Source organism: Molothrus aeneus, chromosome 2 (genome assembly GCF_037042795.1).
Source record: "Molothrus aeneus isolate 106 chromosome 2, BPBGC_Maene_1.0, whole genome shotgun sequence".
Taxonomy (NCBI): Eukaryota; Metazoa; Chordata; class Aves; order Passeriformes; family Icteridae; genus Molothrus; species Molothrus aeneus.
This window is the reverse complement of record NC_089647.1, coordinates 18,217,465-18,236,845: the sequence shown is the minus strand read 5'-3', so window position 1 is coordinate 18,236,845 and position 19,381 is coordinate 18,217,465. Positions and strand designations below refer to the sequence as shown.

General features: G+C 37.0%; 1 protein-coding gene across 2 annotated transcripts in view; it reads left to right on the top strand.

Moving 5' to 3' along the window:
• CBLB (Cbl proto-oncogene B) overlaps positions 1 to 19,381 on the top strand; it is a 129,078-nt gene that overhangs the window by 57,200 nt on the left and 52,497 nt on the right. For both annotated transcript variants that reach the window (XM_066572021.1, XM_066572022.1), the window contains exon 4: positions 11,308 to 11,454. In XM_066572021.1, coding sequence (XP_066428118.1) covers positions 11,308 to 11,454 — 147 coding nt within the window. The remainder of the gene's footprint in view (positions 1 to 11,307; positions 11,455 to 19,381) is intronic.

Sequence of the window (19,381 nt, the reverse complement as noted above, 5' to 3'; positions counted from 1 at the left end):
ATTTAAATGGTTTAGATGTGCTCCTCATATGCAGGAGGACAGGTGATTGAGTGCCTCAGGGTGTATGTGAAAGGGAATAGGTTGTTTACTGTTTTGGCCAGAGATGGTAGTTTTCTTCTCTCAATGCAAGTCACTTTACAGTTTCTCAGTAAATAAAACCCCAGTGATTATTCTGAGACCCACATACAGTTTCAGGACTTCATATATCTTATTTTGTATATTTTTGTGCCATATGCATTTGTGTGACACTGCTTAGCTATGGGACACAGATTTCTGTTACCTGAATGTTGCAAACTAGCAGCATCTCAGTTCTAAGTAATGTTTAAATTATTTTCAGTGAATGATTTCAGGTGGATTTGATTAGAGTGCAACTAATGGGAATTTTTATTATATGTTTGATAGGAATTCAATAACTTGAGATGTGGTTTGAAGGCTGATTATTATATTTTGATGTTTTATGTAGCTTTCACTTGAATTTCCATTTTGAATAAATATAATGTGGTCTAAAATACTCTTAGAATGCTTTGATGAGAACACTTAGAATGCTCTAATGAGAGTGTCTGCCTATGTGGAATGTGATTTCAGGGCTTAGGGTCAAAATTCCTATATATTTGTAGGTCTGTAAAAAATGTATTTGTTAAAGTGTAGAATTGGAGAATTTCTCTACTCATTTAATGACGACACTTTTGACTTAAAGCTACATGGGATGAAGAGGGTTAGTTTTTGTAAAACAATTCTGCTTTTGATGAGAGGCTTCTATCACTGTCACAGAGCAAATAAATAGAAGTGATGATGCACAAGAGGCTCAAAAAGTAAAATCCAAGGTCTTTTTCTGAAGTTGAATGCTAGGGCAAAATGTGCAGCTCAGTATTTTCTCTTGATCAAGTCTCAGAAGCAGCTCAGCTAGGAAAATTCCTTTTTGGCCAGACTCTTTGGAATGCTGGGACAGCTTGTTGTCCTGCACTCAGGGGAAACCATGTGTGACACAGCAGGTACTCCTCTGCAGGTTACAGCACTTTTAAAAATACAGCAGTTTTGATGCTTCTATATGCTCCTAATGCAATAAAGTGGATGTTATTTTAAAACTTCTCTTTAGATCCCTTATCTGCATTAGAAGATCTGATCAGTAAAAATACTGCTGTACTTCTTACCACTCATATAAACAAAAACAAAATCATAACTAAAAAGGTAAGGTCTCAAAAGAATTGCCAGGAATAAGATTCTGTGTGTGGCCATGCTTGATCCCCTTTGGGTTTGTGCATTTTGACTGTCTCTAAATCAGTGTGAGATTTTTTTATTCCATGGCTCTGTTGCCTGGCTAGACCTGAATGCATAGAGGAGGTGTTCACTTAGATACCAACTGCAAAATTATTTGTTTAAGGAGATTTATTAAACACCAGGTGCATTTGTTCCTGGTGTTTAATACATCTCCTTATAGTTTAATTTCTTCATTATGTTCAAGCTTTTCTGTAAAAGTGTTGGCTTTTTCTCGTGGGCTTTCCTATGCTGCTCTGCATTATCATACCTTGTAAATAAAATTTCTCTGAGTACAATGTTGCCATCTATTTCTTTCCATCTCCTTTCTCTATCTTCTGTCTTTGCTCTTGAATCAAACATCCTATCTTTCTTACTGAGTTCATTGTATGCTTTGCTAAGAGAAATGGAGAATAATATTTTTATTCTATCTTCTTTTGTGTTAAAAGCCCCCTATGTAAGAATTAGATCTGTGTCTCACAGCTGCAGGCTGGCTCAAACTTAGGTTTTGTCCTGCAAGTGTTTCATATGTTTAGTCAAGTAACATGAGCTCAAAATTCAGAGCTGAGAATTATGAATTTTGGGCCCTCTTGGATAAATAAGATTTTCCTCAGTTCCACCATTTAGCCAGACTTGTGTCAGTCTCACCAAGAATACTGGGAGGCACATAGGATCCAAGGGCCATTTGCTGTTAAATATCAAAAATTGATTTAGGTACTTGAGAATTATATAAGTGGGAAAAAATGCATATGGATATTAGTTTGCCAAAAGTCCTTAAAGTCAGAAAGAAGTATTTACTAGTCCTGCCTTGAAATATGGCTAAATTGCAGATTTCCACAGTCATTTAGTGTCATGAGCAGTAGGCCTGAAAAATTTTGGATTCACTCTCTAACAGTCATAAATATTTGTCATCTCAAAAAGCTATACTGTTGCAAAATTCGGTAGGTTTTGAATTTAAAGAACTTTTTGCCTGTTGCTAAGAATGTTCATGAATCTCTTTTTAGTTTATTTTACTTAGAAAACATCATAACAGCATGTTTTAAGGTGAGATAGTCTGAATAAAAAGCCCTGGAAGGAGAAGCCTGAGTCCATGTTCTGGACTATTTCTGTGTAGGAAATGAGCACACTGCAGACCAGTGAAGTGAAGCATCATCCGTTGTTTGCTGCTCAGATGGGAGGCAGACCTGCACAGGAAGAGGATTGCTCCGGGTGCTGCATGGCACATGTGCTTTGTTGGTATTAGCACCTCAGAACCAAGAACCCACTGAGTTTCCCGAGTTTTTGCATGATAGCAAACTAGATGAAGCATGACTAAACCACTTTCCTTTGCTCATGCTCGATTACTGTCGGGGGATAAGCATTTAGCCACATCCGTACCTCCTTGTGCCAGCCCTGGCCTTTGGCTGCTGTGTTGGCTATGGCAGGATTTGTGGAAATGCAGCCTCTTATCCCTTCTGAAGGCACTAGAGATGGTCCATGCAGCAGGGTCCCTTTTTGCACACAGCTTTGCTTGGCTGGCACAGATGTGCTCTATCCATGGCACAAATAATCTTCAAACTAAGTGGTCCTTACAAGAATTATGAGGAAGATGGTTATATGGGAAAGTATTAACCCCTTTTCATAGTATCAGTTATACTTCCAGTAAGTACATGGGTAGTATGAATAATAGTAGTGACCTCACTTTGCCTTGCAATTCAAGGTGTTTACTGGCCTAATCGGGTACCAAAAAATTATACCAACCACACCTCTGTCTTTAAGGCTGCTTATTTTAGACAAGTGTTGTTGTGACTATCCCTTCCACTTAAAGGCTTTGGAAGATGGTGAAAGGATGCTAATTCAGTCTTCTATGTTTCACATTAATTCATTCATGTTTTTAACAAGTTTTCTGTATTTCTGCGTTCAGTGAATTAATTCAGCTTTTCAAAGACTTAGTTTACTGTTGTTCTTGGGGAATTCTGTGATAATTTCAGTTTCATTTATACATACAGATATGAGACTTTAGACTTAAGTCAGTGTTCAGTTGAATAATATTGGACCATTATACACAAAGATGTCTATGGGAGGAGGTTGGAGAAAGGAAACAGTGCTTGAACAACATGTTGTTACTGAGGAGTGGAGCCATAGTGCAAAAGCAACAAACTGTTAAAAAGTAGAGAATAAAACTAAACAGCCAATGCCCAGCTGGGTTTTTAAATCTGTGTACATGTTCGATTAGGGACGTTAAATCATGTATTTTGTACAGATGATCTAGTAGGCCCATTGAAAGTCTTGGTAGTAAAATCAATAAGTCTGTTAGCTCTTAGTTTATGTTGCTACTTAAAATGTCATAGGATTGACTATCCTTCACAAAGTATTTGTACTTGTAAATATTCAGATCAGTTTTATGCAAATTGCTTTCAGAGTAGCATTCTCTAGAGGGATTTTTTTTTGTAACCTCTATCCTTCTGCATAACTAATTAGAGATAATAATTATGAGCAAAATTATTAAATCTTTAGCTTGTCAACATACCTCTTTATTTTTGATGACTCACAATTTGCTTTACACAGACTGTGTTTCCTTTGTTACTTGTTACTCCTGCCAGCACTCCTTAGGTTTTCATTTCATGGTTTTATTTGTTACCTCATATTCCAGAGGGCTAGTGAGGAAAGAAATTAAAATGCTTTAGGAGTACCTTGAGACATTTATCTGTGTGGCTAAATGCTCCTTGGACAGAACTGGAAGTAATGAAAATTTCAAAACTTGGATTGTAAAGCCTAAAGCCCAGCTTACAAGAGCTGTTCATGGTTGCTGCTGTATGGAGCATCTGTTTAACAAAAAGCAAACATAATCCTTGGATAGAACTTTGCTGAAGAGATGTTGGTGGCACAGTGGCATGCCAGTTCTCAAATGAAAGAGCGGTGAGTAGACAGACTCATCAGTTTGTGGAGTGTTACAGATTGACAAAAACCCTGGCCTTCTTCCTTCCTCTGTGTTTATATTTCACTTTCTTTACTAAGATGTTGTATATAAGTTAATTCTTGGTTTTTGTATAAATTGGGCAATAAATACCTGCTAAAAAAGCAATGACAGCTGATAAGCAGTTTCACAAGATGAAATGGCCTTCTTCCATTTTTATATCTTTTTTAAATGAGAGCAAAAGGAACCAGGTGCTGGTGAAAGTTGGTGTATCAATGTAAAATGATTTCTAAGCAAAGGAAAAGATGGAGAACAATTCAAAGTGACATTGGAATCAGCTTTTTGTTTTCCAGATCATCCTTGCCCAGTCTTTACCCAAAGTCTGCCATTTATTCCTTTTGGTATCCATTGTGAATAGCACAGACTTGTACCATATTCCTTGTATCTGTCACAAAGAAGCTGATGGAGAGCCATTCAAGGAAGGATGCTGCTTTCCTGCCCATAATAAACCCAGCTCCTCCAGGACTCAAAGAAATATAATAGTTGCCTCCAGTTAATTTCTTACAGTTTGTACTAGTGTTTTTGTTTGTTTGTTTGTTTGTTTGTTTTTTTGCTTAATATATGATAAATTTAGTTATTGGCTGAATCTTGCCATGTTTAAGGCACATTTTTAGGTTTTGTTTGTGGAGCAGCTTACAGATGAGGAATACTGCAACACATCAAAGTTTAGTTATATGTGTTCCTTCCATGAGTCAGTGGCACAAGTAGGAAATAGAGCTCATGATTATTCTTAGTCCCAGGGACATTTCATCCCAAGAATAGGCTCATATACTTTGGTCCCTGAACAATACCCTGTCCTTATATAGCTTTTAAAAATAATCATTGCACAGAAGCAGAGTTGATCTGATTGCCAAATATGATGGTAGGCATTTTTTATCTCTTCAAGCTTGTTGACAGGAACCTTTGTGTTTCCTTTGCTTCCTCTAAAGTGTTAAGGAGCGCTCCATTGTTCAGATTATCTGACTGCATTCTGCACCTGTAGATTTCTAAAAAAGAAGTGTTGGGGTTTTTGTTTTGTTGGGTTTTTTTTCTTGTGGAAATGTTATTGTATTTTTGGGGGGGGGGATTTTTTTTGTTGTGGGATTGTTTTTGGTTTTTTGCTTTTTTTAAGCAGGTTGTTTTACTAATTCTTTTTCCTATGTTTCCTGTCTCTGAGAAGGGAAGTTCTATAAGTGGAAGGGGGATGAATGAGTCAGGGTTGTACTGGATTATCAAGAACCACTGTCAGCATGTATAATTTTTAGTCTTTTCCCTATGTCTTCTGGAGATCCTAAAACATTCACATATTTCTTCAATTTTTTTTCTCTTCTGTATTTGTCCTGGACTTAGTGCATTCCTATTTGAATCACTTACCAGTAGCTAATGGCAGAAGTATCATCTGTCAAGGGGTTTTATGAGCAGCTATGATTGTCCTCAGGGTGGCAAAATAAAAATGGGAAATAATTTCCAAAGAGCTTTTTTTACACAATGGTAATCTGAGTCACAAAACATAAATTCTGAACTCTGTGAGAGTGGAGTAACAGAGCTCAGAACATGGATTTTCATTTCCCTCTTTTGTACCTGAATCACAAGACTATATTCTGTTCCTTTGGATTAGTAACATGTATTTTGTAGAATCCTTGTGTTTTACCACAATCAAGCATATGGATCAGAGATCTGTTTTGAATAGAACTAATTAAGTGAAATGAGCTCTGTACATATGCTTTGGATTTTGAGCCTTTAATATTTGGGGGGGGATGGATTTTTAGTAGTCAAAATAAACAATTCACCTTATGAAATTCATATTTCAAACTTTCTTTCATCTTAGTTCCTATGCAGTTATGATTTGCAGTTTTGCCAGCTAAGAGAGCTGTCTTTGTATGATTATTCTATAAAATGATTATAGAGGAATTATCTGTTATTTAGGAGTAGTTTGGTGAACTTTTCTGAAAGTTCTATCTGGAAAATATTCTTAGCTGCCAAATAGATTTTATTCTAACTCTAAAGACTGTTTTTCCTTGCCAGGTATTGAGTTATATATTATGAGTTGGAAAGGTGGTGTATTGCTTATTACAGCAGGTGATGGTTTAGCAAAGTGTAACAATGTGGATGCAGAAAGAGGAAACACTTACTAGATGCAATGAAGAAGGAAATCCAGCAATAACCTAATTTTTGGAATGACATAAATAACTGCAGAGATATTCATTCATACTTCTTTTCCACACTGGAGGGTTTTTTTCAGAAATATTTGTAGTTGTAAAAGGTAGTTTGTTTTTTTTTTTTTCATGGGCATAGTAATACATGGGCATGAAAGCAGAAATTATATGTACATGTAGTATGTAGGTAGATATAAACGTTTTCAAGCTTTTGCAGGAGTAACAACTATTTACTGTTAAAATGACTTTGTCTTGGTTATTGTCTGTAACATCCTATAATTCTGAAGGACCAGGGCACAGATGGATGCTTTGCTTTGTGTATTTATGCACAGGCTGTATCTGCTGTGTGTTTTGTTCAGAGCTCTCCAAGTTTGGAGCTCTCTGAGCATTTTGTTCTGTTCATCCATGTCCTGCAGTAAATGCAGGGCTCAGGTGTTCCTTCCATCTCAAAATTAAAGCCAGTGGCAGAAAGGAAGTGACACTGCCTAATTCCCTGTCCAGTCCTGTTTGCTGGACTATATTACCTTCCAGCAAGTAAAATGAATTTCATGCAGTGATTACAAAGTTGACACAGCCAAAACCTATCTATGCTATTGCATGTTGATCAGGCTTTACTTAATTTTTCAGCAGATCCAGAAGGGCAGGACTGCTTTCAGACCTCCTACTACTCAGCTGCTGCTGTTTTGGTTTGGCTGGGATGTCGTAGTATCTCCATTATCAAGTCCTGTTTTCACATTGCATATGACTGATATTTAAAGTCCTTCAATTTTCAAATCAAATCTTTGTAGTATTCTCTAGCCTGACCTCACTCCTGACAGTTGAAGAGAAAATTGATTCAGAATATAGTAATTTGCTGAGAAGTGAAGAAATCCAAAATTCTTGTCTTCAGGCTTTGATCTCTATTTAGAAATCTTGCTGATGAGGTATAACTTCAAAAGACATTCATTTTGAAATTTAAAAAATGCATTTTTCTCATTAACCAAAAGATGCTTACTGATTCAGTAGATCTTTACAAGTTTATGTGAAATAAAAATTCAGTATTTAATCTTTGTATCTTGGGTGTTCTGGGGTCGATTCTGACCGTGTTGGTTCTTCAGTAAATCTGTCATGGGCAAAGATGGTTGGCAACAAACCATAGACTATGACTGACAAAATGGTACTTCAGAAATCAAGTTCTACAAGGGATTTGACCTGTATGGCATTAGTTTGACTCAGTGAAAGGAAGGTAGCAAAAATCTAAGCTTGAATTATAGGAAATCATCAGCTAGGAGGTGTTGAGTATGTCGCAAGTAATATGGATGAGACCTACACTGTGTGTTACATAAAATGCTGTTGACATAACATCATTTAGTGTTAAAATATTGTTATATTTTACCACAGTAGCTATTATATACTGGCAAATGATCATCTTGGTTCACTTTAGTATAAAGCAGTGTTGTTTGATTTTTAATTTCACAAAATTAAGGTTTTTCTCATCAGCATGAAATCCCTTCTCTGCAGAGATAAAATGTCTGTGCTCTGTTCCACAGCTGAGGAAAGAAGTTCCACCTCTAACCAGCCCCAGGTTGCCAGCAAAAGTATATTACAATTTTAAACCCTCAAGGCTGGCTGCAGAGGCATTAAAACCACTATTTGTATATAATTTGGATGGTGTTATTTTGAGCTGTAGCTCCAATGTGATCCCTTAGGATATCTCTCCTGCTGGAATCCAGTGAGTCAAAGGGTCTCTGGAGCATATCTCTATCTGCTCAGCTCTTCTGCTCCACCAGGCTGCCAGTGCAATTGTCCCCTCGCCACTGCATCAGTCTTTGCTGTGACCTGGAGAAGAAAGCCTTTGTTACTGCAGGAGATGCAGACTGGATTCTTTACAATCTCATGGTGGCAATGAGACCTAAAATAGGTGCTCAGATGGAATGGTTCTTTGGCTTCCATTAGAATTATTCTCTAAATTGCCAAACCTTGATGGTTTTAGTTGTTGTTTTTTCAAATTAATACCTTGTCTTAAACTTATGAATGGAAAGTAAGATGGAAAAACTTATTAATGGAGAGTAAGATGGAAAATTTTTGACACTGGTCCATCCTTCATATGGGAGAAGGAAGGGAGCCATCCTAAGTTGAAAAATGCATCTACACAGACTGCCAGGTCTGATAAAGTGGAGTACACGCTTCCTGAGGTGTCCTGGGAAAGCCCTCCCCAAGACAGGAAAAGTACATTGCTGAAATGGATAGCCATCTTCAGGCAAGTGAAATGCCCAGAGAGGGGGAGTCACTGGCCCACCCCACTGCCATCATCTCTGCACCGTAATTGTTGAAAATCGTTTCTGAAATCAGTGAGCTTTGTAACTTTGCCTCAAGAAGAGACTGAGATCTGGTATCACATAAGCATATCTGAGCAAAAATGGTGCAATATGTTCCTTGTGGTTCTAAAGAAAAAAATATGTAAGTGAAAAAATGAGGCATGATTTATCATGACTTTTTGATACCAAAGAAGGACTTGAGATAATGATCTCATAGAGCAAGAATCAAAATTAAAGAGAGAAAACCAGATGTCCTGCATATAAATTACCAGGAGTTTGTCATCTCTTGCTGTTTGTACATGCTGTGATATATGTTCAAGCACAGACAAGCTTCTAGTTGGTTTCAAGTTTCACCTTTGCCATCAGATATAAAAAGAAGCTGTCTCAGATGTTAAAATATTTTTTTTCTTGTTTATACAAATGCAAACAAAAAATAGTTTTATTTTTTCCTTTCCTTATGATTTTGTATACTGGAACAGAAGTGTCCTGATGCACGTAGTGACTGATGCTGTTCTAAGAGGGAAGGAAGAGGCTTTGTGATTTAGATGGAGCCATTTGGGAGCGCGTCTCTCCTGTGCATTTGCTGCCCACATCCTAGCAGCTGCTGGCCATGTTCTGGCCATGTCCTGTGCAGCTGTGCCCAGCAGGCAGTGCCTCTGCAGGGACAGACACACGCTGCCCTCCAGGCAAGAGAGTGCCCCAGAAGGCACCTCTGTGTGATTTCATCCCTTAACTCATGGCAGGGCTCAAGCCTCAGGGATCCAGCAGGCTCACTAGGTGCATTTGTACCTGAAAAGAGCCCCTGCAGCACAGCACATTAATGTGGGACACTGATTGTGCCAGGCAAGGCAGAGCTCTGCTCAAACTTGCGCTGAGTCGTGTTCCCATCTGTCCCAAGTACAGAAAGCTTCTTGTTAAATTTTGGTCTAGGACAGACCGAGGAAGCCACATAAAAAAAGCTGTTGCTTGCTCCTCTGCATCAGGCTTGAGTTCTGAGGAGTAAAATAATAAAGAATACATGGGTGTAATTAAAATACAAAGGAAATAGGCAGGAGGGATAGCAAGGAACTATTGAGCATCATAATTATAGACATCTGATTTTGCTGAAGGAATTAGAGGACTCTGAATGACTTAGCCTATAGCCATTCTTAATCTTGAGGGAAGGGAGAGTGTATTCATCGGGGATTGCTTTGTTTGTTTAAAATTACTTATGTTTTCATAACAACTTTATCATCATTTTCTTGGTAGTAAAACCTATAGAAAATCTGCAACACAGCTTCCACAGAAATCTCTATTATAAAGTTCACAAATGTAGTTGAAATAGTTACCACCTCACTGCTAAATTGAGCATTCTTTTAGGAAGACCGCAGGAAATATGTTCAACTACAATGAGTGTCAAATCTTAATATTTCCATGTGTCAAGGAACTTAAGAATAAGTTCGAATTTATTTAAAATACTGTCTTTAAACAGACTGTAAATTACATGATTGATAAGCATTTTAAGCATGTGTGGTTTTCATTAAATTGCTTGAGTCATTTTTAAATAATACCTGAGATGGTTAAAGCTGAACTGGCTTGACATACATAGGACTCTTCTAACACACTAAAATAGTCCAGCAGAATCCACAAGAATACAAATCCTTCATCACAAACTGCTCGATCTCCTCTATTTTGTATATTGGCTTGGGAAATGGCCCTTTTTTTCCTGCAAGGAGCATCAAGGAATCTCCAGGCAGAAACTCTCATAAAGTTTCCTTCTTCTTTCTTTTCTCCTCTTCTGACCATTTCCCACAGATTTTTCTGTACAAAAGGATTATTTGCATCTAAGGATTTTTTGTTCTTTGCACTATACTAGATGGGATTTCTGTGTCAAAAGCCAAGTAATTTTTGATTAACTGATACAAGCCTGGAAAATGTATGGAAATGAGACAATAGCAAAAAAGCTTGATTTTTTTTTTGTTTTGTTTACAACAAGTGATATATAATTTTATATAGTTTATCATATATATGGTTTATAATATATATTTTTTATCATTTATAATAGGCTAGTGAAAGCAAGTTTTTAACTAGAAAGCATTTGAAAGGAGAGCAAGAAGTAGATACACTAAGAGAAAACTGAAAAAAATAATATAACTATCATAGGAAAAAGGAGTAAATCTATTTCTATGCCATGTTTATATTTCTAGAAACCTGGAATGAAACAGGTTTGTTGTCACATACAAAACTCTAATTTTATACTTTTGAGTGTGGGGTAGTTTTTTGTTTTCTTTGTTGGTTGGGGTTTTTTTAAAATGTATAAGCTGTCTAATTAGTATCAATTCTTGGTTCTGCAATGGGTTAATGAAACACACAAACATAATGCACAAGAAGTGTATCTGAATATGCAGTTGAGAACTCAAATTTGTTCTGTCTCCAAAAAGAAACAGTTTTTTTTTATATTATGGTTTTATATTCATGGAGACTTGTGATAAATATGTCCTCAGAAGTCCATGGAAACACAAACCACTGATTTGTATTTCTTTGTGTTTTCAGTTGAAAGCTCAGTGTTTTTTCTTGTGTCACACAGTGTTATACAAATACATGGGATTTGTGAAATACTGAAAGATTGATTAAATTTATTAAATTCAAAGGATTTCATGTGATTTTTTCCCTATTATATCTGCAGGAGAAACCTTACAAAGCTGTCTCTCATCTTCAGCCACATGTTAGCAGAAATCAAGGCTATTTTTCCAAATGGACAATTCCAGGGTGATAACTTCCGCATCACCAAAGCCGATGCTGCAGATTTCTGGAGAAAATTCTTTGGAGATAAGTAAGTGACTTTTGTAAACTCCTCGATTATTTCTAAACATAAGCATTAAATGAATGAACTTTTCACAAATCCAAATAGGATTGGTGGGTGTTTTGAAGATAATTTTTATCTAGGTCTTTAAATTGGCTGAAATTGCTGAATTCATCGTTAGTGGGTTTTTCTTTTTCCAGTGCTGTAATTTGCTCAAAGGTAGTTTTGTCAAGGGTGCTTAACTTCAGTCTTACTGCAAGAAGTTTATTTGTTCCATTATAGGGTGAAGATAGTATATTGCTTTCATGAAGTATATGGCAAATAATGTCCTTTCATATTAAATATATATATATATTCTACAAATGAAAACTCTAAAGTCTGAATTAGGAACTTGATCTTAGTTTCATGGACAGTATGTTTCTTTACCTTTGTAACTAGAACAGTATGTGGTGGAATGAAGTGTGTGAAATGTAGATATGTGATTTAATCTATACAGGAAATGCAGCAGTGAAAATGTAAAAGTAGGCATATGTGGGATTTTTTGTTTGTTTCTGGGAAAAAAATTCATTTAGAATAAACATGTAAGCTAGTAGAAGATGTGCAGCTTGTTCACTTTCTCATGTGTGATGTTTTTAAATGTAACAGTGACATAAGAGGCATAGGTTGGTGTATTTTTCATTATAACAGAGCAGTCATTATGGTATCAGCTCTGGTATCTTGCACAATATAGGCAGAATAATTTCTGCAACAATCTGTTGCATCTTCTGAGCATAAACAGCTCTATAAAGTAAGTAATTTTTTATTTAGAATACCAGCATAGTAGGTTGGCACTTTCACAAATGAATTCTGTTCAGTGTGAATTTGCAAGTTTCACTTCCATGGGTTTTTTTTGTTAGTCTAAACACACTCACTGTCAGCTTTCCTCTTTCTGGGTTCATGGTGGTGTTTTCTGGTTATTTCTTTCCCGTGTAAGTAATGTCAGAGTGTGATGAAGTTGCTGTATCAGTCCTCTGTTTTGTTATAGAAAAGGAATTTAACCATGTTCCGTGTTACCCATTTTAATGTGAATATAATTTTCAAAATAACTTCAAAAGTTCAGCTAAATTTTTCTGAAGGTTTAACTTAAGTGACATGAAGGGCTCTCTATCAGACAAGGCTTTTCAAAAGCATGTCAGTCAAGAAAAGAAAAACAGGATTCTTTGATGACTAATGAGCATGTTCAGTACAGCTATTTTTTCTTCCTCTTTTTCCCCCTTTGCTTAGGAACTCTCAGAATTTAAATTTCCTTGTGGTACTTCTCTTTTCCTGTTGGGCTCTGTCCTTGAATGACCTTTAGCAGATGTCTTGATTGCAAATTGCATTTCTGTCATTGGGATTTACAGCTCTCCTCCTCTGCAAGCTGCTGTTTCTTTTTATCATTTCATCTGAGCCAGTTTCCTCAGCTCCCCTATTCTCTGTGCTGTCTCTTTGGGATTCTCCACTGACTTCTGCTGTCCATGGGAGCTTCAAGAGATTTCCTTCAAGTTTCCTTCCAATGGTCCAGTCCTGCCAATTTCCATTGGTAGATGACACAATAGGTAGGTGTTTGAGGTGTCAGACAGTGGGATACTATAACACATTAGTAAGTTTTTATCAGAACAAGGCTGGTAAGGAGAATCTTTCAACTGCATGGCTTCATCTGAACAACTCAGCTCTGCCCTTGTCTTTTTCTTGCACATACTTAATCTCTTCTCACTCATCTCCTGGACCTCTTATTTCTAAAACCTTACATGGCCCAGAGCTCTTGCCATGCCTTTTCTAGGTTTTGGTTTTTTTCCTGCTTATTTAAATTTCTGTATAGAATGCAACTTTAAATATGAACCTGCAGTACAAGGTTCATATTACAAACCCTCTGACCATCTCTGCTCTCCCCTGTGTACTTTGATAGGGGTTTTTTTGTTTGGTTGGTTTTTTTTAGGCAGAGTGACTGATTTTATGGGTTTTGTTGGCTTTTTACCTCAAACATCAATTCATCCAAAATGTCTAAGAATCAAGGCAGTTTGGTGACCTGCAGTTAAACACGTATGTATCTTTGGTTTTGTAGTATAGCCTGAAGTTTTTTTTGAGTTATTTCTGGTCAGATGCTTTACTTTCAGACCAAGTAAATAAGCACATTTACTGGTGTTCCCAGCTCCTCTCCAATAAAGGGAAGCTGATTTTGATGCTCATGTTCTAAGCAACGAGCAATAGATCTGTGCTTGGCAGCCTTGCCATTACCTCAGGTTTAGTTTAGGGCTTAAGTAACTATAAAACATGTAACAGCATATATGTCAAACAAACAGACGAGAAAAAAGTTTATTTGGCATTATGCTTAATCTCTGTTAAACAGAATGCCTGAAGCTTTTTAAACATTAATTATTTTCTAATCCTTTTAGAAATATATGGCAGATATATCTGCAAGCCACATCCTTTACAAAGGACCTGTTGTGACAATTTAGTTTGCAAATATGCTGGTATCACTTCCCTAAATGCAAAGCCTGCATAAAGGTTTTGCAAATGACTCATAATACTTTTCTCTAACCTAAAGGTAGGCCCCTGGGTCTTTCTGACCCCCAAGTCTACTTAGGCAGTGCAGGGAGGAACTTGATTGTGTGTTCCCTGGCTGTAGCTCTGTTTACAGGGCAAGCCTGGACCCCTCACTTGTTGCTGAACAGCAGCCCTTACTTTGGGTTACTGACTAACGCTGCTCAAGATTAGAGCACAAATAAAAAATTGTGCTGGATCTTGGCTTCTGATGGTAAACTGTAACCAAAAAATATTTCTATTGCAGTTTGATCTGATTGGAAGGAGGGAATTGGAAGTATTAGATTAATTCATTATTTTTTTCAACATAGTATTATCATAAAAACTTTCCTGTTTCTAAACATAATGAATTGAATGCTTTTTTAATCAAATCAGCTTTTTGCACTCATTTCTTTCTGAAATTTTTTAACTTTTAATTTGAAATATTTTAAATAGCAAGAAGGTCACCAATAGTAATTTATATTTTTAAGCTGACTGTTTGGCTTTCAGTTTTTGTAAACGTGACCTACACTTCCTTTTACAGAAAGAAACATGTTGCATTTTGCTAGTTTGCTGAAGAGTGAAATCCAATACATACAGTTTTCATGAGTCCAGTTTGGACTTTAAAAAAAAAAAAAAAACCAATTGCTTTTTTTACTGCTCTTTTCCAGCGAATGGGGAACTTTTAATTTTGTTCCTTATGTTTGTCTGTCTGAGCACTTGCTGCAAAATTGTGCAGCTGCAACTAAATTTATTTATCCTGTTACTAGTAAGTGTCACAGTCTGCAATCTTTCTTTTTGCGTTTAGAGCTGGCCAAGTGTAAATTCGTGTGGCTTCAAACTCATGAGCAAAATAAATGGCTGGGCTCTTTGGATCATACATCCAGCTGCTCTTTGGATTTCTGTTGAAAACACTGTGTGTAGAACTGAGTGTACAGTGTGTACACTGTGTGTACACTGAGTGTAGAACTCAGCAAGCAATTTGAATGGCTCCCTCAGAGCAAAGTGCTGAGATAACCACATATTCTTGGCCTTCAAATACGTTCTCAGCTTTCACTTTTATGGTACACCCCTAAAAAACTTCTAGACAATGCCAGCAGTTGGAGAAGCTCATCTGGGAGAGAATGCTTTGTGAGAGCAGCAGATATATCAATAATGTAAATCATCAGCCCTCACACAGGCAGAAAGTGTAAAAGGAGCACACAATCAGAGCCTTTAAAATTGTGGGGTTTTTCCACTACTGTACATTTCAGAGGAGACTGGGAGACCTTGGAAGTTATAGGATGTTTGGAAGGGATCTGGAGACACAATGTGGGGTTTAGGAGCGTATAGGGAGGATTGATAAATCAAGGTGGGAGATAATGAGATTTTGATTGTCTAGGTGGAAGGAGAGGCTAATGAAGAAGGAAAAAGTATTGATTTCTCTGCAAGGATGAAGTAAAACATGTATCCAAATTAGGGGGTAGGTGAGGGGGTCAGCAGTATTCAATAGAAGGCCCCAGATTATTTTGGTGCTTGGATTTTGTCAAGGAAGCTGACAGAGAAAAGATATCAGGGAGATGGGGAATAGACTGTTTGGATTTGCTTTCTGAAAACAAAAATCAGGAATGAGTGAGAACATTCCAAAGGCTGAATACCTGGAATAGGTTGTCTCTGGCATTTTCACAGGCTATGTGGAAAAAGAGAGCCTCTTAAAGAATAAGAAGGAGCTGACTGAAAGAGAACTAAGAAATAAATTGGCACAAGCTTTATCCATAGCAGAAAGAACTTGAAGTGTCAAAGCAGGAAAGTGGTGAAGTTGAGCAGATGTGATTTTTTTGAATGTGTAGTGATTGCTGGAGTACAATGATTGGAGCAAATGGTTTCAGTGGAGTGAATCTTCACCCCTGGTTCACCATTATAGTTGTGCTGAAGCAAGTGCTAGTTACATGTATGGCTAAGCAGTAATGTTCAGTGCAACTGTGAAATTGTAAGGCATGTAATCAGCAGTTATATTTGTTTACAGATACTTTAGTAACCCCCCCAATGGGTTGTAAACATGCATATAAAACAAAATCTGATAGCATCTTCATTACCAACATTTTATTACTACATAATGCTTGATGAGAATTTCTCTTGATTTCTCGCTCGTTTTAATAGCACCTTACATCTTCTACAGTTGTTTGGTTTTTTTCTGAGTAGAAATGCGCAAAATGCCACAGGGAGCAAGCCTGAGCTGAGAAGGAGAGTAGGCAAGATGACCTAACAGATCTTTCAGCTTCTGAATTTGAAAACTACAGAAGTCATGCAGGGCTTGGTAACTATTAAAATTTGTTACACAAATTTGTGATTTGTGGCTGTCTTCATGTTGCAGAATGAATCAGCAGCAAAATGTCAATATTCTTAGATTTTAATTTTTTCCATAGTTCTGCCATTCATTTAACTTTTAAGCTTTTTGTTCTTTATTGTGGAACTTCTAAAATGTTAAAGCATTTTTATTATCGTTTTCAGGTAAATTGATTTCCCACCTTTTAGTTGCTGAGGAAATAGAAATTCTTTCACTGTTAGTATCAGAGACATTACTATTTTAATATTCCTGTACTTATTTCCAGATGAGGCCTGACACGTTTTTTTTTTTTTTGAATTTATGAAAAATGTGGCTATTGATTTCTCTACAGCAGTTAAATAGTGCATTTCAAATTGATATTCTAAACTTTGAGTAGCTGTGGTTCTGCTGTGGTCAGTGCTTTTTGGCTCAGGATCGAGCAGACACAGTCTCAGTGGTTTGGGTTCACAGAAGAAGCAGTAAAACAGGCAGACCACAATGCACAACTTATCTGACAGTTAAATTTTTTTAGTTCAGTTTTCAAGTTCAAGAGACCTCAGATAAGCTAAGTTTTCACACCTTGTTAACCCCCTCAATTTATCACTTGATTTTTTGATCTTGCTGCTGATAGTGCCCAAGAGCCCCATTACTGCCTAAACAGACTGAAGAGCTGGTCCTGGCCCAAAGAGCTTCAAATCTGAGTATGAACTGAAGTGTAAAGGGAAGCCAAAGACAGAGATGAAAGCAGAAGGGGCAGTGATACAAATGCCATCACCTTCATCACTGTCAAGACAGGTGTTCTAGCAACTTTTAAAGAGGAGGAGAGGAACAGAAATGGGGCTTTTGGAGTGTGCTTCCTTCTTCAGCTGAGCAGTAGCACAACCTTATTGATAAACTTGTTTAAACTTGAGCTAGAAACAAAAGGCACTCTTCTCTGGGTGCTCTGGAGACAGGAATCTTTCTAGACCTCTTTCTTACAAATGCCAAGATGAAAAAGTTTGAATAAGGCAACAGGTAATGTTATGAAGAAGAGCAAGTCAGTAGAAAGTTGCAAGACAGGATTAGAAAATGGAAAAGAGCAGTCTTCACAGCTGTCCTGGGTAACTAAGAATAAGGTAAAATGGCATGTAGAAAAGATAAAAGAAAGTTCTGATCCTTGGCACACGAGATTGTGAGACAGAACACATTCTCCTTGGATAGGCAGAAGAGGCAACGTTTTAATTATAAAAGGATGTGCAAAAGCATGAGCGTGCTTTGGGTTTGTGGTTAGAAATCAGAATTGAAAATACAGAGAAGTGTATCCCTTTGGGGACACTTGGGGAATACAGAGTTCCTGTATGTCTTAAGGAACTTGCTGTCTCTCTAGCAATGTCCAGTTGCACAGCTTTGGAAGTGGCCATTTTTAGGTGGTATATTTTCTCCATTTCGTAAGGCTGATTTTCTCTCTTTTAGCTTCTCTGTTCTCATTAGATTCATCTGTATTTGTTGGGAATGATATCACTATTTAGCAATTGTACTGGCATGATATGGCAGAATTCCTTTTTACCCTTAGGACTCAACTTCTCAAGCCTTCTGTGTGTCAATTATTTTCTTTGCAGTTCAGAAGCAGTGGAAACGTGGCCTCTCGCTTAAAACTGAAGCAGCAGTCTTAAGAAAATGCTGTTTTCAGTGGTGATAAGTCAAAATCCACATTGCTCACTGCAGATTTACAAAGAATGTTGTTTCTATCTGGGTCAGTATTTGCTTGAATATTTTTGAGATTGCTCTGGAAACAGTAATGGCCTTTTCATGGTGCATTTTTTGGCAGCATTTGAGAGAGTTGCTTGCAGACAAAAATGTTCACTGTAAGTGTAAGTTATACAGGTACGTGTTTACCTCCCTAGACATTCTTGTGGTCTGCTCTGGTTCAAATGGAAGCAGTGTCACTTGACATTCCAGGATAGCTGGATCTCTGCAGTTTTACACAAGCACTGTACTCTTCATGCTCGGGAAATATATGCTTCATCTCCAGGTTTATTTTAATGTATTTTCTTTTTAATAATGTAACAACATTGGGGAGTTTAAGAAAATCACATGATCAGGACAGGAGTGAAGAGAGGACCTAAATTCCTCTGCTAAATTGCTTGCAAATCACATGATAGACACTAATCCTTTTCTTTTAAGCATATGGAAGTTGTGTGGGTGGTGTTTAAAACACTGTCTTTGAGATTATAGAGTCATACTTTGCTTTGATGTGTGCCAACAATAGTAAATAGATACCATCCTATATAGCAGTGTTTTTAAAATCTTCTGTTTCAGTTAGAACACTTTAAAATTCATTGTTTTTTCAAATATGATGTACTATTGCAGAAGAAAGGGAGAGAAATGGTGTCATTTAGAGAGGCCTGTGGAGAAATGGCTTTTTTTAGTGTTTTTGAAAGGAGAAATGGCTTATTTTATGGTTTTTGACAGGACTCTTTAAAAAACAATCCCAGGGTAAATCCCAAGATCCAGATAGTTTAGTTGGTTTAAGAGATGCACAGAAAGCCTCTTAAGGAAATATTTTTCAGGATAATTTGTTTTATTTTGTTTTCTTTCCTTGAATTGTCATGGGCTTGCTTCTACTCTAATGATGAGGAAAGGTGGTATAAGGACATGTTGTGTATAAATCCTTTCCTAAAAGATTGGCAGGTAGAGATTTGGATTTCCTTGGAAAAGGTCCTTCTATTCTTTTACTGCTGTACATCATGTACACTGTGGCTTTCTTCATATTTTTGTTGCCTTCTAAAATTATCTCTCTGAAGATTTTTGAGCTGATAGAGGGTTGCAATAAATTACCATGGAGCACAGTAACAGTATGTACGTGTAATTTAGTCTGATTTTTCTTTTCCTCAAATTGTATTATAAAAAGAGAAATTGTTACCAAAGTTCTGGGTATATCTGTTTGTAATGTATGCATATGCAGTAGTGCTGTAAAATTTGGGCATCAAACATTTGAGGGAAGTGCAGTCACTGTTTAGTGCCATCCTCTCCTGTGAGAGACTCCCCAGAACATTGTCTCAGCTGGAGTCAGTCATGGGCACTTCCTCTACAAGGGATATCTTATGTAACTACAATTAAATACCTGAAATT